Raw genomic sequence first — 23844 nt, 5'->3', positions numbered from 1 at the left:
GTGTGTGTGTGTGTGTGTGTGTGTGTGTGTGTGTGTGTGTGTGTGTGAGAGAGAGATGGTTGGGGGAGGGAATAAAACAGAAAAACTACAAAAAGTACACACTGAATTAAACTTCACAAAAACATCTCACATGGGCTTCCAAGACTGTTGTCAAAATAAAACCACTCATAGAATTTTCTTAAAGGAATTGCAAAAGCATTTCTATTTTTATGTATTTATAAGAAAGCTTCCTGCCCAGTGTGGAGCCCAACATGGGGCTTGAACTCATGACCCAGAGACCAAGACCTGAGCTGAGATCAAGAGTCTGACACCCAACCAACTGAGCAACCTAGGCAACCCTGCAAAGGCATCTTTCCTTTTTTCTTCCTTCCTTCCTTCTTTCCTTTCCTTCCTTCCTTCCTTCCTTCCTTCCTTCCTTCCTTTCCTTCCTTCCTTCCTTCCCTTTCTTTCTTTCTTTCTTTCTTTCTTTCTTTCTTTCTTTCTTTCTTTCTTTCTTTCTTTCTCTTTCTCTTTTTCTTTCTTTTCTTTCTTTTTCTTTCTTTCTTAATGTTTATTTATTTTCAAGACAGTGAGCAAGCAGGGAAAGTGGAGAGAGAGGGAGAAAGAATTCTAAGCAGGCCTCGCACAGTCAGCTCAGAGTCCTAGGTGGGGTTCAAACCACAAACTGTGAGATCATGACCTGAGCTGAAATCAAGAGTCAGATGCTTAACCAAATGAGCCACCCAGGCATTTTGTAAAGAAGTAAAACCTAGGTGCCATTAAAAGAAATGATAAATTCAACTGTTTAAAAAAAAAATCTGCTTGACAAATTCATCATAAACAAAGTCAAAGGCAAAATGGAGGAAAATATTTGCACCATTTATCACAGATCAAGAGCTAACTTCCTTAAAATATAAAAGTTCTCACAAGTCAGTAAGACTTCTAATAGAAAACAGGCCAGGGGCAAAAACAGTTGACAGAAAAGGAAATACAAATGGTTTTCAAATATATGCAAATATTTCTAGCTCATTCAAAATGAGAAATGCAAACTAATATAACTTACGTGTCACCTGTCAACTAGTCAAGGGTTTCAAATATGAGTAACACTGATGGCAAGGTTCTAGAGAAACAGGCATTCTCTGGACATCGTGGGTGGGAGCTCAAATCATAGTTTTTCTAAAGGTTACTGGGTAGTGACTATTAAAATCTCAAATGCATGTTCTGTGACCCAGATGTTCTACTTTTAGAGGTCTGTCCTGTAACCTACATGCACATTTCACACATTAGTATGAAATGCTATCTGCATAAGGATATTTGTTGCAACATTACATAACAGAAAATAAATGGAAATAACCTAAAAATCTGTTTAATAGAAAACTGGTTAAAATAAACATACAACAGATTATGTTTATTGAGTGTTGACCCTTGATTTTGGCTCAGGTCACAATCCCAGGGTCATGGGATCAAGTCCCTTGTAGGGCTCTGTGCTGAGCATGGAGCCTGCCTGAGATTCTCTCTCTACCCACCCCTCCCTCTTCCCCTCTCCCCTGCTTGCTGTAGCTAGTTGTTTTCTTTTTTAATGTTTATTTATTTTTGAGATGGGGGAGTGGAGAGGCAGAGACAGAGGGAGACAGAGGATCTGAAATGGGCTCTGCGCTGACAGCAGAGAGCCCGATGTGGGGCTCAAACTCATGATGAACCGTGAGATCATGCCTTGAGCCGAAGCTGGATGCTTAACTGACTGAGCCATCCAGGAACCCCTCATGTTTAAATTTTTAAACATAAAAAAATTTATTTTTAATTTAAAAATAAAATTAAAAATTAAAAAAAGCCAGGTGCAGAACAATGTGGACATTAACATCTGTATTAAAACACAAAAAGAATACACCTCCTTAGACTGGTATAGATACACAGAATATCTCTGGATACTTTACATGCTATGACAACATTTACACTCTGAAGATGGTAGAAACGGGAATGACAGTAAGATTTGTAACCACTTTTGTATCTTTAGAAAAATTTAAAGTATCCATTCAGAAATAAATTTTTATTACAAATAAACTACCCCAAATACCAAAACTATTCTCTCCTAATACTGGAATTTGAAAATTTCACACAACTTTATATATATAAACTTTTGCTGAGAAATCCCTAGGGAAAAAAACTCATAAAATATATATTAAAAGCTTCTGAATACAGGCCCTTGGGATACTTCCAAAGTTGAATTAACATCTTCAAACACAAAAAAGTGGCTCCAGGGGTCTCTCGAGGAGCGTCATACTAGGGAATGATGGTCATTCAAGTCACAAACCAGTGAGTCACCCACGCAAGCTACCAAGGTGGCAGGTCAACTCCTTGGATCCACTTCCCTTGGCACTTTAGCTTTATCTATGGAATGCTGCTCATAGAAACCTCAGTTTCTGAGGATCCTGAATCTCAAGTAGTAACCCTGTGCTCATCAGGTGTTGGGTGATTTTATGAATCTTTGATAAAATCATCGGGGAGCTCAGTGGTAATGTCTGATGGCAATAACAAAGGAGGAACACCATTATCACACTGTGGCTTTCTTACTGGGTGGGGTGGGGTGTCAAGGGGGAGAAGAGACAGGCTGTCTGAAACTTGGCAACCCATGCTGTTGGTCTGCAAATCTTGTCAAGGACACAATACTTCTCTTTCTGCAATGTTTTGGTTTTTGGTCTACCAGTCCATGTTTAATAGCACTATCTATGTGGTAGAACTGGCTGAGGCATTTAGTGTATTAACGTTAGTAATAAGTAATAGTAAATGTTAGTAAGTAATAAGTCATGGACTTACTATATATTTACATATAAAGGTGTATCATTGGGGCACCTGGGTGGCTCAGTTGGTTAAGTGCCCGACTTTGGCTCAGGTCATGATCTCATGGCTCGTGAGTTCGAGCCCCAAGTTGCGCTCTGTGCTGACAACTCAGAACCTGGAGTCTGCTTTGGATTCTGTCACTCTCTCTGCCCCTCCCCCCACTCACGTGGTCTCTCTCCCTCTCAAATATAAATATTAAAAATTTTTTAAGTGTATTATTAAACAAATAGATATTTGGGGAATTTGTTTTTTTTTTTAAAATCACCTTCTGGGGTGCCTGGATGGCTCAGTTGGTTGAGCATCCAATTTTGTTCATGATCTCACAGTTCATGAGTTCCAACCCCATATCAGGCTCTGCGATGATAGTGCGAGCTTGCTTGGGATTCTCTCTCTGCCCCTCCCCTGCTTACTCTCTGTCTTTCAAAATCAATAAACTTAAAAAATAAAAATAAAAAATCATCCTCTCTCCATAGATCTCATATGTATATATTTTTAAACATGTTGATCATACTATATATTTACGTTTTTAAAATTGTTTTTTAAAATAGGAAATGTACTCCCAGGGCTCAAAGGTGAAAACGTATAAAAGGATAAACAGGAGGAAGTCTCCTTTCCACACCTTTGCCTTAGCCTCCCAGTTTCCCTTCCCACAGATACTATTACTTCTTACATTTTCTCTGTGATACTTTATGGATATACAAAGATTCCCCTTTTTACTCTACTGTTTTAATACAGTTTTCTTAATGAAAATAAAGGCCAGAGGGTGCTATTTTAATAACAAAAAAAAAAAAAACCCAAAAAACAAACAAAAAAACCAAAAACATTTTCTCTGAAAGGATCAACTTGTTAAGCACCAAGTTACGATTATGATCTGCACCATCTGAGAATTTATCTCATTAGCTCTTCACTTCACTCTTATGCAGTCTGTCACCCCATGAACTCTGGCTAGGACACTGGCTGTGATGGGGTTGCCAAAGCCAGAACCCATGGGAAGGGTCAGCTTGTACAGTGCTTAGAACTCTCAAGTTCCCAGGGAAAACGATTTACCTTCGAAATATTACGAAGAATTATTCTAAAATGCATCAACGAGAGCTCTTGATCCATCAATATCTATAGAATTACAGACTTTCATCTGATCTGAAAGTACATCCATACTGCATCATAGGGATCCTTAACTTTTTTTGAGGAGGGATGGGGGGGGGGGGTCACCATTGCCCTTGAGAAACCAAGGAAAGCTTACTAAAAACATAAATACACCTATACATTCCCACTGGACCAAAGACACGGTTGCCTCCAGACATCAGGTTATTAACATCTCATCTTCTCTGTAACAAGCCAAGATCAAGGACCTGCTGAGGTTTTAACAAGGTACATATAAGAAGGGAGAAGATGGTGTAAGAATCAATTAGACGCTAGAAGAGTTCATTAGTTGCCTGTCTGAAAAAAAAAAAAAATGGATGGCTGCTAAAACTTTGTAATTTTAAATTTCAAGGTAAAATTATTCTGAAAATCTGATCCTATACATAACTTGACCAATGAAGCAAAATACACAATAAAATATGCTCCTTGAATCTCATCACAAAATGACTGTTATTTTATTATTATTATAGCTATATGTTTATAGAAATAAAACACATGTAATTTAACCTTGGACCCCTCCCCCCAACTTTTTTTTAGCAGCATGGCCTTTCAATTGAGAATACATAAAATGAGGTAACAGAAAAATATATTTCACTGAAGAATAATCAAAATAAAGGAAACCTGCAAATTTACTGAGAGGCTAATGGAAGAGCCATGGGAAATAGAAGCTTCCTCAGCTGCCAATTTAGTTGATGATGAATTCTCTTCCATTCATTGGAACAAACAGGATTTTGGATCCTGGCCAATTTTAATGGAAGAATTTCATTCATTTCTTCTCATGTTTTATTATCCTGTTTAGTTAAGAAATTATATAAATGTGTTTTAAATCAGCTAAGCAGTTTAGATGAATGTAAATATTTTCCAGTTTCTTAAGATGGGTAAGAAAATGATAAGAGCATAAATCCATGAATTCAGAAATGCTAGCATGAAATTTCCTATCAGCCTAAGTTCCAAATATACATGAGTCTAATGTAGCTAAATTTCCCTCCATGGGACTCAAGAGAGTACTACCATTTTCCACTCTCTTTACACAGCACTTTTCTTCTCCTTGTAAAGCTTTTACCTGTAAGTTGTAAAGCCTTTCAACCATTCTGCTGAAAATCACCTTTAGGAACAAAAAATGATTTTCAATCATCACTCCTTAAATGGATATCCTCTTTAAATCAAAATGGAACATCTCATAATAAATTTCTTTTCTCACAAAGAAAAAGCATCTACTCAATGTTTATAAGATTTCCTCTCTGTTAAGCCAGACAACAAGTTTTCTCATCCTTCAGGGGAAGAAGTTGCATGGTCTAACATGTCCGCCAGGCATGTGACTAAATGTAGCAAGGCTAGAATCAGAGCCTAACACACAAATTATGGACACATTTTAGGGGTACATGGTAATAACAGAACCACCCACAATTCACTTATATAGAAAACCTTTGTTCTAAGCAAAAAAATGAAACATAAGCAAGACTGAACATGTTGGAAATGAGAGTAACAGTCATGGAAATGTTACACGGTAATATATGTATGATTATGAAATGGAAACCAAATTGGACGAATAGAAAGAATGCTCAGCCACAAATATGGTCACTAGCCTATAAAAACTAAATACAAATGTTCAGAAAATGCACCCACAGACACTCAAGTTCATTTACAATTTGTTAAATCTTCAAAGAATTGTAGTGTTTGTAATGCAGCTTTGTGAATTTCCATAATACTGTAGAACTGTAAAAGGTTCATGGGAAAGTGAGAGGTTTACAAAGACAGGCAATTTCTAATTAGCGTAAATTGGCAACTTTTATTCAAACCTAACGAAGCCAGGTAAGACTGGACTGCATGTCTCAACCCTGGAGTTGCGCTGTGACGCCATCCTTAGGGATTACGTGGCGACACTACCTTATAGGTGAAAGCGTCTCTTCAGTAAGGGTTCTTAGGCACTTCCATCACAAAACCTCACTGGGCAAGGGCACCTCCCACCAATTCTCTGCCGGGCACTATTCTCTCTGCAGAGGGACTGCAAGAGATTTCAGTGTCTCCTTTTCAGGTTGACATGATACAAATGGCAGCAGACAAAAACAATGTTAAAAAAATAAACCAAATAAAAGGCTGTACACAAGAACTTATGTTTATTGCAAACAAACAAACAAACGAACAAAAAAAAAAAAAAACAAAAAAGAGAGATAGAGAAGGAGAGAAAATGGTCAGAAGCACAACACATAAGGTTAAGAATTTAAAAGCATCTTACATTCTGCCCTAATGGCAGCATAATTAATAGGAACAAACGGCCGTCTTGCTGCCTGCCGCAGCCGAAGGGTATTTTTGCAGACCTGACGAGCAAATTTTGTGAAATATGTAGTGTGAAGGAAGAAAGCTTGGCGGGTCTTCACTGCAGACTTGGGGCTCCCAGTGTTTCGAACTGGCATCCCCTGCATGGCCTGGCGAGACACATGACTCCTGACACGAGGGTCCTGCAAAATCAGACACCAATAGACATGTGAAAACCAGAATGCTATTTGCATCAGGCTCAAAAGAAAAGGCAATTTTAAATTTTTCCACTGAACTTAATACTCTACCCCCACAGGAGAGAATTTAAAAGTATGCACTTTTGGGAAGAGGGTCGGGGAGGTGGGAGGGTGTGTGATCATATTTTTGTTTTTTAAGTTTTTATTTTAAACACACAGTGTTACATTAGTTTCAGGTGTACAACAGAGTGATTCCACACTTCCATACATCACCCTGTGCTCATCACAAATGCATTCTTTCCAGTATTTCTGTCTTTAAATGGACCTTAACAATCCAAAATCACATTCGCAACAGTAAAAGTTGCCAAAGGTGTTAATTAAATTATCTTATTTTTTTAATAGTGAAGGAGTCCTGAAATCCTGTTAGCCCTTAAAGAGAAGTCTCCCTCTGAAAGACATGGGTCTACAGACGTAGACATTGCCTGGTATCTGCAACCTACAAGAATTTTACCAAAATTGTATTTCAACTCAAGATTGAGTCCATACCACTTTCTCGTCCCTCTATGATAGCCCAGGGCAGAAAAAAGTTTCAATTTATATTTATTACTTTATGTAGTAAGGCATAGTTTCAACAGTATTCAAAGGTTGCAAACTGTTTTCAAAAAAGCACTTAAAACATTAAATTTGCAAGCTTTCTACTTATGCTAACACCTCCCACACACATTGTTCTTTTGTCTGAGTAATCACACAAGACCAATATTTTGAATACCTGAAAAAATCTGATATGTCCCTTCCTCTCTCTCCACGCCCACCTTAAATCTTATGGTGCTATGTTTAGTTATAAAAAACAGCTTTGTTTGTTTTTAAGTGATCCTATACTGTACTTCTGTTTCCAAGGAGTGACCTAGCCATTGAAATGACATTTCTCAACATAAAAGACTATTGCTCATATACCTCTGTAGTTGGGCTGGGAGATAACTTCTCTTCTTCCGACTGGGTGGGCATTTTCAGGCCTCCATATTTTTTCCAATAGAGCCAACAGGTTGCACACAATCTACACTGCATATTAGGTGGGCCCCAAGAATACCACTGATGAGACTGTGTAGCTAAAGATAGAGGAAAAATAGAAAAAACAAAGAATGCTATATAATTTGTAACATTAATACACTACCATCAAATATTTTAAAAAATATTCCAAAGCCATATTTAGCTTACAATGTTATTTTTCTTTCCCCAGTCCACCCAAACATAAAGTCTAATACACACATGTAGTTTTCAAGATTCAGAATTCATTAAACCTTTTATTTCTATATATATGTGTGTCTGTGGCTCCTGTTAAAAGAGGCTATTAGATGAAGTATCCTATATAATATCCTGTGCTATCACTGAGGGAGTTTTGTTGATTAAAAATACTCTCTACTGTGTACATTTCTGGAAATGAGTTACCAGAAAGATATTATTAGATTAATGTTTAAAGTCTAAATCTAGGTTTCCAAATTGATGGTTCAGAAACTACCTCAGAGTTTAAGGTGCTCAGAGGGGCCCCAGTGATTAGGGCAGGAATCTGTCAGAAATAGGTATGGGAGGCAACTGGGTGGCTCAGCTGGTTAAGGTCCAACTCTTGATTTTGGCTCAGGTCATGGTTTCACAGTTCATGAGATGGAGCTCACAGCATGGAGCCTACTTGGGATTATCTCTCTCCCTTCTCTCTCTCTCTCTCTCTCTCTCTCTCTCTCTCTCTCTCTCTCTCAAACTTAAAAAAAGAATGAAATAGGTATCTGTTTTCCATTTCATTATTTTAATCAATGAGCAAAATAATTATTTTAATATTTCTCCCTTTCAAAACAGAATACCTTTCAAAACTGTAAGTCCAGATCAAGTGAGCATAGCAGCCAAGATCACAGAATGCTTAAGACCTAATAACTCGGCTGATTTATCACTTAGCTAAACACTGCAAGCCTGTGTCGGTTTTGTTATGCAGTTTGAATTACTGCCACATGACATTTAAAGTATTCTATTCTCACAATGGATGAGAAGTTTAAGACAGAAAACACTGACACTGAAACATTAAGTTAATGAGGTACATAAAAATTATTATAATTCTGTAATTCTGCCTTGGAATACTCTTCCTCTTGTAAGTTACCTTCATCAGGTCAAAATGTTCAAATAGCATATCAAGGTGTCAAATAACACTTCACAAGTCAATATCAAAAAGATAAAATATACTGACCATTATACTCAAACTGCTTCTTAATTGTTTTTTTTTTTTTTAATTTTTATTTCAGAGAGAGAGAGAGAGAGTGCAAGTGGGGGAGAGGGAGAGAGGGGAGAAAGAGAGAGGGAGAGAGGAGGAAGAGGAGAGAGACAGAGAGAGAGAGAGAGAGAGAGAATATCTCAAGCAGGCTCTACACTCAGCACAGAGCCTGACATGAGGCTTGATCCCATGATCCTGGAATCATGACCTGAGCCTAAAATCAAAAGTCAGACACTCAACCAACTAAGCCACCAAAGGTGCCCCAAAGTCCTTCTCAGTTTATTGAGAATAATACTGTATACGTATCACGTGTTATTTCTGGTGGACTCCTTGCAGATAGCAGGACCTTCCCTTTTATAATTTAAAACATTTAAGTCAACTAAGTTGATTTTTTATTAACACGAATTTTAAGAATCCTAAATATTAGGCATGGACCTATTTTGGATTCTGAATATGAAATTTCACTCATATTTAAAGATACATTTTTACTCATGCCATGTCATTTTAATGTTTATCAACAAACATCTTTCCCCTTGCATAATTAACTCAAATTAAAAAGTGACAAAAAGAAAACACCATATAAAGATAAATTTTACATGTATAAGATACATTTTATGATAAATATTACTTAAGGAGTCTATAAAATACTAGAAAATAAAAATTGCTTATTTGTCATACACGCATAAAAATGACAGAATAATTATTTTAAGGGATATGTGAGACTACATGAGTCTAAAAGGGGTAAGACAGATTAGGGGTGCCTGGGTGGCTCAGTCGGTTGAGCGGCCGACTTCAGCTCAGGTCACGATCTCGCGGTTCACAAGTTCAAGCCCTGCGTAGGGCTCTGTGCTGACAGCTCAGAGCCTGGAGCCTGCTTCAGATTCTGTGTGTCCGTCTCTCTCTCCCTCTGCCCCTCCCCTGCTCATGCTCTGTCTCTCTTTGTCAAAAAAAAAAAAAAAAAAAACAAACACAGATTAAGCCCCAATTTGTTTGTAGGATTTTTATTTTCATTTAAATATACATAAACTTCAATATCTAAGAGTTTCCAATTCAAAGGCATCCATGATGCAACACATAGAAAATTTTGACCAGAAGAATCTAATATTCCCAAAACAATTCCCTTTTGTGCTTCCGTGGTACAGAGAAATGGTTAGGCATGTACCATTTCTATGAAGTTGGCAATTTGACTCACACTTTCCTTGGTTTCAGGTAAGATAATTATATGACCTAGTTTTAAAAGTCTTTTCTAGGGGCGCCTGGGTGGTGCAGTCGGTTAAGCGTCCGACTTCAGCCAGGTCACGATCTCGCGGTTCGTGGGTTCGAGCCCCGCGGCGGGCTCTGGGCTGACGGCTCAGAGCCTGGAGCCTGTTTCCGATTCTGTGTCTCCCTCTCTCTCTGCCCCTCCCCCGTTCATGCTCTGTCTCTCTCTGTCCCAAAAATAAATTAAAAAAAAAATAAATAAATAAAAGTCTTTTCTAGACTTTGAAATCTTAAAAAATAAATAAATAGAAGTATTTTTCTAATGCTGAAGCTTGGCGTGGAGTATGGAGCAGAGGCACAAGTGTTCTTCATTCCTACATCCTTAGGGCAGTAAGCTATGTTTATCCTTCCAAAGAGCTGCTGAGAGACAAAAACTGGGCACCAAGTAGCCTTTCAATAAAATTAGTTTCTTTCCCTTCCAGGCCACTTTGTAAGGAAATATAGATTATAATGTCACTAATGTCCATTAAGAGATTACGTGGTTGTTTGAGATTTTATTTTGTAAATTTTATTTATTTTGAGAGAGAGAGAGAGAGAGAGAGAGAGAGAGAGAGAGAGAGAGAGAATGCTCATGTGCTTAGGGGAGAGGCAGAGAGAAAGAAGGGAATCCCAAGCAGGCTCCGCACTGTCAGAGCAGAAGAGCCTGACTCGAGGGTCCATCTCACGAACAGATCATGACCTGAACTGAAATCAAGAGTCAGACACCCAACCAACTGAGACATCCAGGCGCGTCAAGATTTTAAATAATGTAAAAATATAAAAAGTGAGGGGTGCCTGGCTGGCTCAGTTGGTACAGCATGAGACTCTTTACCTCAGGGCTGTGAGTATGAGCTCCATGTTGGCTGCAGAGATTACTTAAAAAAATAAAGTCTTAAAACACACACACACACACATACAGTAAACAAAAACAAAACAAAACAAAACAAAACAAAAAACAAAGAACAAATGCAAGATAAAAAAACCCAAAAGTGTACCAATTACTTCATCTCACCAAACCAATTTAACATCCGGGTCAAATATAACGTCTGTCAGTGTCTGACAGGTTTTGACATGGATAAATACCAATAAATATACTGGGGCCCTGAAAGCAAAAAAAGCAAACACCCTAGAACAGCATCTCCCAAACCAGTGCATTCTGAGGGAACCTGGTCTGAGGATTAGAAATAGCAGTTTATCCACACACAGGTCTTTCTGACAGGATTTTCTGGAGCCTTTAATTTGTCAAAGTGTACTAAGAAACTCCAAAATTGGATTTGCTCTATTCTGTGGGACTGTGGCTTGCACAAAGCTAATATCCACTCTGCGGCTTAGCAAACACGGCTGTGGAATACTCAACCAACACAGGACTCCACAGGAGCAAAGCCAAGGAAACTCAATAGCGAAATACAGTGTTCAGGTGGACGGGCATGTATTCGTTCCGCTGCTCTCTGAGCAGCGCTGTGAAAGGACACCCCCCACCCCTCAGTGCCATCGCAAATGTGCCGCAAAGGAGAGAAGAAAGGCCTGCTGGAGAAGTCTTACCGTAGCAGCTCTCACAGGCTCGCCCTAGGAGGGGGTTCTGTGGCTGGAATGTGGTCCCCACGGCTCCATTCACGGCACCAGGTTTGCCATTGCTGGCGGATATTTGGTTGGGATTTGGTTTGCTGCTTTCAATGAAATATAAGGGAGGTGATAAAAATGACTTGTATAACAAGGCAAAAGTCTCTGTATCTCATTGTCGACTTAACTACGTATAAACATCTGAAGGTTTAGTAAATAAGAAATAAGCTGGTAAAAATAAGGTGTTAAAATGAACTCAAACCATTCATCTTTGCAAAACAAGGCCCTGTAAAAACCAATCTCTTATGCCTGATAGAAAATAAACAGGGCCATTGGCTCTTCTCCATCCAAATACAATTTCCTTAGAACACCTTCTGCTGCTTTGAAAAGATACAAGTTCCTAAGCTTTATTACATGAAGCTTTATTATCATGAAGTCTCCTAAGAATAAAAGATAATTTTTGGGGTCAAATAAATGAAGCCAAAGCAGAGTGTTGTGTTTAGAGAAAACCACTGTGCCATCCCTGCTGCAGGTGTGAAAGCTGCAGACTCTGTGCGTTGTTGGCTCTTGAGTGGAAGCTGTTGGCATTTCAGGAGATTTAACCAGTTATGATAATAATTTCTACTGCTACATTTCAATTTTTATGAGGAAGACAACAATAGCACTTTAAATTAGGAAAGCCAACACAATTTGAGTTTTTCCTTTTAAGAAAAAATTTTTAGGAAGAGGAAAAAGGAGACACCTATCAAGTATCTACATGTAAATTTCCCAGGCCATCCTTCCTTAGACATAGGTAGCCCAGATTACCTTGTACTTACTGTGCAAACACGGTTAACTTTTCCCCGTGTAGGGTAAGCTAATTCCCCTGCTTATAAAGCCGGGCCTAAGAATACAACACAGGTGCACATGACATGTTCTCAATAAACTCATAATTCATTAAACATATTTATTCAGTGCCTAGTAAACAAAAGTGCCTGACCTCAAGGAGCTTTCATTCTAGAGGAGCTTCCACTTCTATTTACTAGACAGAAGATAAGCAAAATAAAGTGGCCAACTATTTGTCAGCAATGAATGCTGAGTGACTAAATGCAGATTATAGTCTATGTCCCCACAGCTACTGAAATAATGAGAGTTCACAATTAACAACACACTTGGAGTTTCAACACAGAGTTGGCTCAGGAGTTTCCTCTTTGCTGTTCTGTTTCTTCAATTCCATTTACCAGTGAAAGCCTATTGTATAAACTTGGCCTGATGGCAAATTACGATTTCTTTCTGGCATTGGTACTGTAACTCTTAGGTGACACCCCTCCGCCACCCCAGAAGAAATCATTTAACTCCGTGTGCACTGAGGTCCCTATTCTGTAACAGGGCTATTATTTACACTTCTAACCTGTGCCAGCAATGTGTTTTCAAGACAATTCGTTTTTTAAAACATATTTTAAACAAGACAGAATGCATTTTTCTTCTTAAAGTTTGCAGCTGAAAACATACACAACTAAAAGTGGTGATTTATAATGACTAAGATTTCTAAGGGTGTGTAATAATATTCAATTTTTAAAAATCTACTATATATAGATAGAAGTGATGGCCCCTTAAATCAAATGACTGGTATCAGAAGGCTTCCCCCCAAATACGAAAATTTCTGACATTTAAACCCGGGCTAAATATATGTATTAAAAAAGAGCTAATACAAATTCACAATTGAGCTGCCTTAAGCAAACACAATTTTAGTTGTTCAATTGAATTTTGAATGTTATTTGACTGAATAAATCACTGATCTTCATTATAACTGTAAAAGGAGAACAAGTGTGCAAAGACTCAACGAATATAGACGTGTGAATCACTTAAAATTAGTTCTGCAAATTCAAGTAACTACAGGTTAATTCTCAGGTGACCAACGAGGTCAATGCGACCATTTGAATAAACTTACTCTAAGACAAACATACCAAAATAAGTTTTTAAAGCTGCATTATATGAAACTGCCCTTTAATCTAATACCCAAACCTGTCTTCCCTCATCTGTACTCCAGATTCTACCCCTAGTGCCCTCCTGAGAATTTTGTACATTCAATTCTCTTTCCTGGACCCTACTCATGGTCATGTAAACCTATTTCTCCTACTTCAAAAACTCCCGGGGCGCCTGGGTGGCTAAGTTGGTTAAGCATCCAACTTCAGCTCAGGTCATGATCTCACGGTTCATGAGTTCAAGCCCTGTGTCGGGCTCTGGGCTGACAACTCAGAGCCTGGAGCCTGCTTTGGATTCTGTGCCTCCCTCTCTCTCTGCCCCTCCCTGCCCCCCTTGCTCTCTCTCAACAATAAACATTAAAAAAACAAAACAACCAAAAAAAACCTCTGTTACTCTTTTCCAACCAGCCCCTCAAAGAGCTCTCTCAACTGACCTTTCCAGCCAGTTTCGTTGAGTGCTGCTAGTCCTGTCTGCAGTTCCTTAGTTCATATGCAGTCTTCACCATTACATTATAGATGACCAGTGACCTACCTCCATGTTGCTAAATTCCCAGGCTATTTTTCATCAACATCTGACATAATTAATTAATCTCTTTCCCTCCTTGAAATAAACTCCTCTCTCAGCTTTTGTGATAATGCACACACCTTGCTGTCCCTACTTTATTGAAATTCTGGATTTCCTCAAGCTTGGTCCAAGACCCTTTTATCTTATTCTTCCTCCGAATAAAGCTCATCCATGGTTTCAAACACAATATTATATGCTGATGGAGCTCAAATTTCTATCTCTAGCGCAAAACTCTCCCCTGAGCTTAAGACCAATATATCCGACATCATATTCAACACCTCCTTTTGGGATAGAGCAAATTCAGAATGACCTAAATTGCTTCTCTGCCAGCGTCTTAGCTTGGTGAAGAACACAGTAACCCACCTTGTTGTGCTGGCCAGAAATCTGGGACTCTAGCTTGATATTTCCCCTCTGCCCCTCCATACAAGTCAATCACCTCTAAGTGGTGGACCATTTCCAGGGCCACAACCCCAGGTCAAGCTACTGTCATCTTTCTTCTCTAAGAACTTCAAAATTGGTCTCCTTATATCCACTATTACTCCCCGTCCCCAAACCGTTTTCCAAAATATAGCCAGTGATCTTAAAGTACAAATTTGGTCATGACACTTTCCTGTTTAAAATCCATTTCCACTGCTCATCAGATGGGTAAACCCTGGCCCCTGCCGACCATACTTGCCTCCCATACCTCACCAGTCTCTTTATAAAAGCTATACTGCCTTTCTCTCGGCTCCTAAACTATGTTCTGCCCCTTCCAATCTCAGGGTCCCCTTGACCTGAAAAGCCTGTACCAACTGGCTAATTCTTCTTCCTCCTCCAGAGTTCATTCAAACTCACTTCCACAAGGAATCTTTCTTGTCAGCATCAACAGAGTCTGGTCCCCTGGTGTAAATTCTCATAAAAGCTATTCTATTCTTCTCCATTACAGTACTTGTCACACTAGGCAACTGTTTGGCATCTGTCTTCCCCACACTAGAATGAAGCCTGTCTTCTTAACCTTTCTATCTCTAGTACTGAACAAAGTGCTCTGTATATAGGAGCCTGCCAGGCTCAAAAGAATGATAGCATAACGTAATTCTCAATCTATTATTTGTTTCAAAATACTCGATTTCACAGTTAATTGTGAAATTCGTCAAAGGACTCAGATTCTTATCCAACTCACCGTAACTTCATACCTTCTATTTAGATAAAGATTTATGTAACTTTTTTTCAAGTTATGACTAGAAACTGTCTTGATCTTCAAAAACCATTCACTTAGATCAAGTTGGCACTGTAAATATTTTAAGTTCCGTGGGTATTACAATTTCTGTCAAAACCACTGAACGCTGCCACTGAAGCACGAAAGCAGACATAAACAACACATAAATGAATGAGTATGGGTGTGTTCCAACCACACTTTCTTTACAAAAACAGGCGTCAGGTCAGATATGGCCTGCAGACTAGAGCGTGCTGGCCTTTGACTTAAATTCAGACTCCGACAAAGTCAATGCAAGACATAACAGAAACAATTATCTGGGTTAGTAGGTGAAAACTGGCTAAACGTACTTTTCCTTTGCTGTGACAGCACCACAACGCACAAGCAAGCTGCCACGCTGTCTCTGAAAATCTGACACATGAATCATAACACTGTTCTCTTTGGGGAGTTGCCCTTTTGCGAATTACTCAAATAAAATATCCTAAAACACTGGACACTACTGCAGAAGGGACATTACCTCTCTGAATAAAAATTATGAATCCTGTCAATTACATGTTATCTGCCTTGAGATAAAAAAATAATCATTAAAAAAAAATCAAAATTCATGGTCTATGAGGCCTCATATATATATATATATATATATATATGTATTAATATATCAAACTTCAATAAACAAAATGCTATGTATAAAACAACTACACTAAACACAGAGTGAGAAAAGTCTTGGAGCAGTAGATAGCACTTTGAGAAAATTTCATTTTAAACCCCAAAGAACCTAGTATAGCACTAGGTGCTTGATAAACCAAATTTTCCTGAACAAATGAACAACAAACTCTAAAGATCTCAAAAAAAAAAATTACAATTCATTTAAAATGTAGCAAATGAAAAGCAAACTGGCATTCATTTTGATATGATAGGGATTTCTAAGCCCCCAAAATAATGATGATAGAACACCAGCCATGTGAGACAGCTGACATCTATTCATTACTCATCCAACAAAGTATGGTTCTTACTACTTTCTCTAACCCTTCTCCCAAGCAAACAATGTAAAATCCTCCACCAAATCAACAACCTCAAAAAGGCAATGTGAACTACCCATCCCCCAAAACTCCGTTCCATAACATAGTTTCAAAAGCTGCTTAGCTTTCGGAAACACATTTGTTTCAAGTAATAGAGTTTCACAGGTTAGTTTTCTGATGCTTTCCCTGCAACGGTCCTAGAAGTATACTGTGGGTATTTTATTTTCCCTTTAGTCCTTTTGTCTCCTTGGGGTTTCACCCATCAGCCAATTTTCTTTCTAAAAAAAAGAAAAAATCACTGTCGTGGTATAATGGAAAGCAAGTCTCATGCTTTGTAGTGGAAGAAAATAAGATACACAAAGAAATCCGAATTTAGCTGAAACTGACCACAATTACATATTTTGTTTTGATAGAATTAATACCATGACAAATATTTAAAAAGATTTCCATTACTTACTAAGTTGGGATATACACTTGTTTCAGTTTACTCTCAGCTTCTGCTGCCTTTAGACGTTTCTAATTCAAAAGACAGATAAAATATTTTACGTACAAGGCTAATAATTATTGCCACTTCATTGTCTTAGAAAATTCACATGAAAATGAAATATTCAAACACCATTCGCACAAATTGCCATTTTAAGAAGGGCCTTTCCCTTCCTGTGCACATTAAACTGCAGTGTTCTGTAAGACAACGGACTAGATTCTGAGGTATAGACTGCGAGTATTAATAACATTTGAGACATAGTTTTAAAAATAAAGCTGTAAACAAGTGAAGTTTCCACTGCTCCCTGAGTGAGTAAACAGGGCTCACAAGTAACCATTTTTACTTTTCAAATTTAGTTTCTACTTTCTTTACAGCCCTTCTGGGAGAAACACACACACTCTGCTTAAAAAAAAATTTTTTTTTTGAAAAATGATTAGTTTCCAAGGTCCATGCAAAAGAAAGAGACAACTCTCCCAACTACAATTAAATAAATATTTATCCTCAAATGTTAAGAGATACACAATAAACTTTAAAGCTGGCTGAACTCACATCAGATTTTAAAAGCCAAATGTAGGTAAAGGAATAGGGGAAAGATTACGTAATCATTTCCAGAAAATGATCAACACAGTAAATGAATATAAGCAAGGAAGGAAAAAAAATACATGTTGTAGATATCCAAAAAGAAGACAAAACAGAATGTAAGGCATTCATCCACTTTCTCAATGAGGAGAAAAAAAAAAAAAATTTAAGGCGACAACTTAAAATTTTTAGAGACAGAGTAGAAATTTTTGGAAATAATTTAATTCAAAAACCACTTTTCAACCACTCATGATGCCATCATCTCCACCACCTTTAAGGGACTTTTTTTGCCCTGAAAAATTCAAGTTTCCAGAGCACATGGTCTTTCCTTCTACCTATGTTGTTTAAAATAAGCACTTTTGTATTATGATGTTGACACCAGAAATTTTTCAATAAGCCATGGGTATCTCTTCATTATTCATGACCTTGACAACTCGCTATGGTCATTTAGTATCCAACACTTGTCACTGTGTGATCACATAACTTAGGGAAAATGATGTCTGTGTTAAATATATTTGCTCCTTTCTTTACCACCTCTAACCTATGACTAGAAGAATCTAAAAACAAGTATTGACTGAAGTCACTAAGGAAAATGTACCTTTCCCCCAAAGTAATAGTACTCAAAATAAGTAATTTAGAGATTTACCTCAACTTGGAACATTAAGGAAAGACTCAAATTAAAAGATTCCTTGCTTTTAGAAATAATTTTGGAGAAAAACTTATGCACACTACCAGACCATCAAACTAGTAAGACTAACAGTTAAGGTCAAAGATGTATATATGACACAAATGTCAACTAAGGAGGTTTTCAGAAGATCTTTTAAAATATCTCAAACTGGGAGCGCCTGTGTGGCTCAGTCGGTTAAACATCCGACTTCAGCTCAGGTCATGATCTCACAGTGAGTTCGAGCCCCGCATCAGGCTCTGTGCTGACAGCTCAGAGCCTGGAGCCCGCTTCAGATTCTGTGTCTCCTCCTCTCTCTGCCCTTCCCCAGCTCATGCTCTGTCTCTCTCTGTCTCAAAAAGAAATAAAAACACACACAAAAATTTTTTTTTTAAATATATCAAACTATATGGTTGATGGCTTTGGTCTGAATTTCTAATACTTCATAAAATGACCTCACATCTTAGGCCATTCCTATCAACTATACTCAGAAAGAGACAAAGCACCAGGCACCTGCAAGGATAATACTGCCTCTCTAGTGGTTATGTCCCCTTGTCATGCTTCCAAAATATTTATCATAGTGACTTTGAAGTCAGAAAATACTAGAACTAAAATCTTAAAACAACATCTTAAGGATGTTAAAAACAGTATAGAAAAGAGAAAGCCAACAAATTTAAAATTAAGTGTATTGCTAAGAAATACTAAGATATAAAAAGAAAGCTCACTTTAATGCAATAGTATTGGTAGCAGTATGAAGAAAATTACCTGCTGCACATATCGGTCAGTAGTTTTCCACATGTAATAATATTCAATGATGCTAGTCAATGATTTCCAAGGGAGCTGAAAAAATATTTAACATGATAATGAAAACAAGGCATTACTGTAAGAACGGCTTTCTTTTTTAAGTCACGTTTTAAAAAATAATGAGGCAAATATCCACACGGAAGATTCACTCTAGGAGAAGTATTTGAGAAAACTAAAGTTAATTCTTAGCAAAGTGTACCCCAAACAAGTTACTCTTGTTCAGTCAGAAACTCTAAAACAACACAGTCTATTTCTCAGCTCCCATTTTGTTACAGATGATAAACATTATGACTGATAATATTTCAGGACCTATTCAGGAAAGTTATTTTCGGGCTACAGGTGGCACTGAAGTAGTACAATGTTTAGAAATGACATTTAAATAGATTTAGCCCAAGTTACTTTAACTTCCAAAGATGCCAGCTACAACTGGGTGTCGTTTGGTCTCTGCAGTAACCGTTCTCTTCTTTTCCAAAACTGCTTTATTTTCACCTATTTTGTTATAAATAAAATAAAACCTAAGCCTCTGAAAGAGTACACAGTTGAGTGTAGTCTTGCATTTGAAAAACAGGAAGCTTACCCTTTGCTATTTTCCATAATTATTCAAAACTGGCCAAATGAGCGCCCACTAAGGAGACCCACAACCAAAGAATATATTCAGGAATATGTCAGTATATTCCCTCTGTAAAGGGAAATCTGTCAGTCATCCCAGATGCACATCGGAATAGATCAAACCTTCAAGCGAATGGCTGTCAACGGTCACAGTTTGTAGCGGTTGCATCAGATTCTACAGATAGGTGACTCAGCACTCTCTCTGACTTCTAGCTAACTTGCCCTAATGCACCATCGGGATTAGAGAATCAAAACAGTACTTCCCAGACCCCACTGCAGCTAGAGGTCTGGTGAAATCCATGTGTACAATATCCACGCTATTCTTTAATCACCTCAACATTTCACTCACCTGTTTGCTATGAAAAGAAAACAGATGGGAGTTTTGAGAAAGGAAATTATTTTAAGCTTAACTGGGTAGCAACTCCAACAGCAGTTACGAATGTGGTCTCTTTAAAGGACCCAATCAGCACAGCCACTGGCATGTGCGTTGCAGCTAAAGCAAACAGTTTTCTACAACCCAACAAGCAATCTAATGGGAGTTGAAAGTGTCTGAGGGATGGGGTAAGGAGCCCATGGCAAGACCTCACATGGCAAGACCTCACAAGGCAAGACCTCAGAGGACAGTCACGGGCACCGTCCCCTAGGGCTTCAAGCAAGCTAAGACATCTTCATCTGCTAACTATTCTTCACCTGAGAAACACCCCTGGCGTTCATTTATTGACCTGGAAGCCTGAGAAAAGGAAACCAAGTGACTATGTAACCTGAGCTTCATCATCAGCCAGATTTTATCTGAGCCATCAAGTCCTAATCAGCTATGCTCAGCACCACCACTCTCTTATCAAGAAGTATAGTCCTGAAGGCACAAATGACATGTCCCAGTGTGTCTACTCCTGTTGCAGTATCATTTCTCCCTCAACCCTCATGGCTCCACAGAAGTTCCCTATGACCTGTCAAGTGAGAAGGAAAAAAATCTGAATGTGGCAGATGGCTTTGCATGATATACTGGCATGAGCCAGAATTCTGCTGCAGCATTTTGGCCCCGAGCAGGGGTGGCTCTAAAGCACAGTGAAGAAGAAAGATCCTTTAAAAGGGCAGGGCATTAGAGTCACCATCTGGTTTCCTAGTCTGAGTTGAAGGAAAGCTGGCCAGAGGTACTAATCCATACCCACTCAGGGAGAGTGGTTATCTACCTGTCACAATGATCAGGGAGGGACTTGAAAGGAAGCAGATTAGAAAGTTGGTAACAATGAGGCTTAGGAAAGAGGTTTGTGGGACAGACACTTCTTGATGGGCCTAAGTGTGAGGATCTTTATATCCCCATGTTTATCAAAGGTTCCTTCTGGAGAGGAGGGTCTCTTATATCAAGAGGGCAAGATGATCTCTAGGGTTATCAGCCAGCCTCTTTCCCTAGCCACAACAATGATTGTTCAAAGGACACATCAACAAAATGGACACAGAGGCAAGCAGATTACATATGGGTACCCCCACATGGACATCCTCTCACCAAATCTGATCTGATTACTCCAGGTGTCCAATCTGCAAGGAGCAATGCACACTGGGCTTCCAACATGGCACCATTCCTGGTAACATGTCAGTTACATTAGTCTCTCAGCATCCTGGAATGAACAGACATCTTGTTCTTGTTGAATAGACAATTATTCTAAATATGATTTGCCTTTTCTGCCTGTAATGCATTGGCTAGCAATACCAACCATGGACTAATGAATGACTTATTCTCACAAAACAGCTTCTAACTCAGGGCTCAGAACCCTCAGGAATAAAGGTTTGGGTTATGCTACCAAGTTGAGAACTCTGGTCATCAAAGGTACTAAGGAGAGAACATTGGGGGAATTTGATTTTGAATGCCAATGAAAGCCTCAGGATGAGTTTCAGAAAAGAGAAAGGAAGACTAAAGAAGCTATCTATATTTCCTTCCCTGTTTATCATAATTATTTTCCTTCAGCCGCCCAACTCCTTTTTTTTTTTTTTTTGAGAGAGTGAACGAGTTGGGGATGAGGGGCAGAGGGACGAAGAGAGAGGGAGAGGGAGGGAGAATCCCAAGCAGGCCCTAAGCTAGATAATGTCATTCCCACCTTAAAAATGAGAAGAAAACATCCAGATAACCTACAAAACCATACCGATTCTTGAACTAATGTTACAAGACAATCAACTGAACTGGATTCCAAAGTCACTCAGTACTCAAAGACTAGACTCATGAGCTTTTACTTTGGCAAAGCACCAATAAATAAATAAATAAATAAATAAATAAATAAATAAATAAATAAAGATAACAAATAAAAACAAAGTAAGAAGAAAACAGCCAAAAATTTACCAAATTATTAAAGGTCAACAGTGAGCTAGCACAACTGTTGTAGCATCTATGGGATCTCTAGACACTAGGGGAATCCATCCACATTTGCCACGGGTCTCCATCAGGTGTTCATCAGAAAGATCTGGGCCAGAGCAGGAAACCTGAGAAAGCCCCTGTTGGTGGTGATGTAATTTGCACTTGATCTTAGCTAAAAGGCCGAGAAGTGGTGGTGGTGATGTAATTTGAATCTACACAAATAAATGAAGAGGAGCAGAAGTGATAACATTTTTAAAAATAAATAACAATACATAAATAAACATGGGGGAAAATATTTTTAAAAATCTCTTTAAAAAGATCACTGTCTAAAGCCAAAAAAGTTATAATTCCCTGTGGGATTTAGAACATAGCCAGAATTATATATGACAAAAAAAGCACAAGAATGGGAGGGAGGAACTGGAAATATATTGTCACATGGTTCTTCTTCTTCTTTTTTGTTTTAAGTAAGCTCTACACCCAATATGGGTCTTGGGGCTTGAACTCACGACCTAGAGATTAAGAGTCACATGCTCTATGGATGGAACCAACCAGGCATCCCAATCACATGGTTCTTATAATCTATGTGACCTAAGTGAGTTTGATTGAAGATAGACTGTAGGACATTAAAGATGTATACTGTAAACCACTACAAAAATAAAAGCTTAATTGGTAGGTCACTAGTAGAAATAAAACTAGAATAAAAAAATTAATTTAAGGGGCACCAGGGTGGCTCAGTGGGTTAGGCATCCAACTTCACCTTAGGTCACGATCTCACAGTTAGTGGGTTCTAGCCCTGTGTCAGGCTCTGTGCTGACAGCTCAGAGCCTGGAGTCTGCTTCGAATTCTGTGTCTCTCTCTCTCTATTTCTGTCCTTCCCCCAACCGTGTTCTGTCTCTCAAAAACAAACATAAAAAAATTTTTTTAAATTAATTTTAAAAAGGGGAAAAGAACAAAGAACAATGGGACAGATGGAAAATTAATGGGAAGATGACTGGTTTAAACTAAAACTTGTAATATTGATAATTACATTAAAGGTAAATGGTCTAAACAATCCAAGTAAAAGGTAAAGACTGTTAGACTGGTTTAAAAAAAAAAAAAAAGATCCTATTGTATTCAGTCTACAAAAAGCCCACTTCGAACATAAGTAAGACACAAATAAAGTGATGGAAACAAGATATACCATGTAATCAATAGAATAAAGCTGGAGTGGTTATATTAACAGACCTCACCATAAGGAATATTACCATGGATAAAGAGGCATGATGTAAAGACAAAAGGGTCAATTCATTATGAGAACATAACAGTCCTAAATGTATGTACCTAATAACAGAGATTCAACATAATTAAAGCAAAAACCTATTGTAACTGAAAAGAAAAACAGAAAAATTCACAATCATAGCTAGAGGCTTTCAATACTACTCTCTCAACAGAACAGGTAGACAGAAAATCAGTAAGGCTCCAGAAGACTTGAACACCATCAATAAATCTGACCTAAGTAGCATTTATAGAACATTCCACCAAATAGCAAAATATCTCTTCTTTTCAAGAGCACATGGAACATTCACCATAGTAAGACCATATACAGGATGAGAATCACATCTCAAAAATGTAAAATTTGATTTTTTTTACAAAGTTTACAAACTTTTTTTTACAAAGTTTTCTGATCACAACAGAATTAAACTAGACTTCAGTAACAAAAATATGTGAAAAAGATGCAAATACGTGGAACTTACCTCTAAATAATCCATGAGCCAAAGAAGAAAATCAGAAAGAAAAACAAAAAATACTGATGCAATGAAAATGAAAACACAACTTATCAAAACGTGGAGACAGGCCCCTGTAGTAGTTGGGCCTGCTGATGTTGAGACAGGAGCACTGAAGAAACCCTCCCACATTCCAGGCCCCACATTAAGCATAGGTAAGAATTTGATGTCTGTGAATATTCAGATCACCTCCTATTTATTGCTTCAGTGAGGGGAGGAACCTGCCCCTCAAAACAGTATCAGACAGCCAGGACGCACAACACACGACACTGAAGACAAAACAGAGGAATCTGACTGGTTTATTAGTCACAGATACTCACAGCCCAGGGGAAGATGACACCATGTAGGGCCACAGCGAGTCCTAGGGGCTGTGGAAGTGAGGTTCTGTGTA

At 38.2% G+C, this 23844-nt stretch overlaps 1 protein-coding gene across 8 annotated transcripts in view; it reads right to left on the bottom strand.

Moving 5' to 3' along the window:
* MTA3 (metastasis associated 1 family member 3) overlaps positions 1–23844 on the bottom strand; it is a 221566-nt gene that overhangs the window by 25890 nt on the left and 171832 nt on the right. For 6 of the 8 annotated variants that reach the window (XR_005797288.1, XM_040496630.1, XM_040496628.1 and 3 more), the window contains 5 exons: positions 18696–18770; positions 16661–16719; positions 11446–11570; positions 7365–7516; positions 6194–6416 (listed from right to left, as the gene is read on the bottom strand). Coding sequence is in view for 7 of the 8 variants with exons in the window: in XM_040496630.1 (XP_040352564.1) it covers positions 6194–6416; positions 7365–7516; positions 11446–11570; positions 16661–16719; positions 18696–18770 (634 nt within the window). In the remaining variant the exon portion in view is untranslated. The remainder of the gene's footprint in view (positions 1–6193; positions 6417–7364; positions 7517–11445; positions 11571–16660; positions 16720–18695; positions 18771–23844) is intronic. The other 2 variants (XM_040496629.1, XM_040496635.1) reach the window with 1 other exon arrangement.

This window comes from Herpailurus yagouaroundi, unplaced genomic scaffold, assembly GCF_014898765.1.
Source record: "Herpailurus yagouaroundi ecotype Mexico unplaced genomic scaffold, PumYag 188, whole genome shotgun sequence".
Taxonomy (NCBI): Eukaryota; Metazoa; Chordata; class Mammalia; order Carnivora; family Felidae; genus Herpailurus; species Herpailurus yagouaroundi.
The sequence above is the reverse complement of the archived record's forward strand: the minus strand, read 5'-3'. Positions and strand labels throughout refer to the sequence as shown.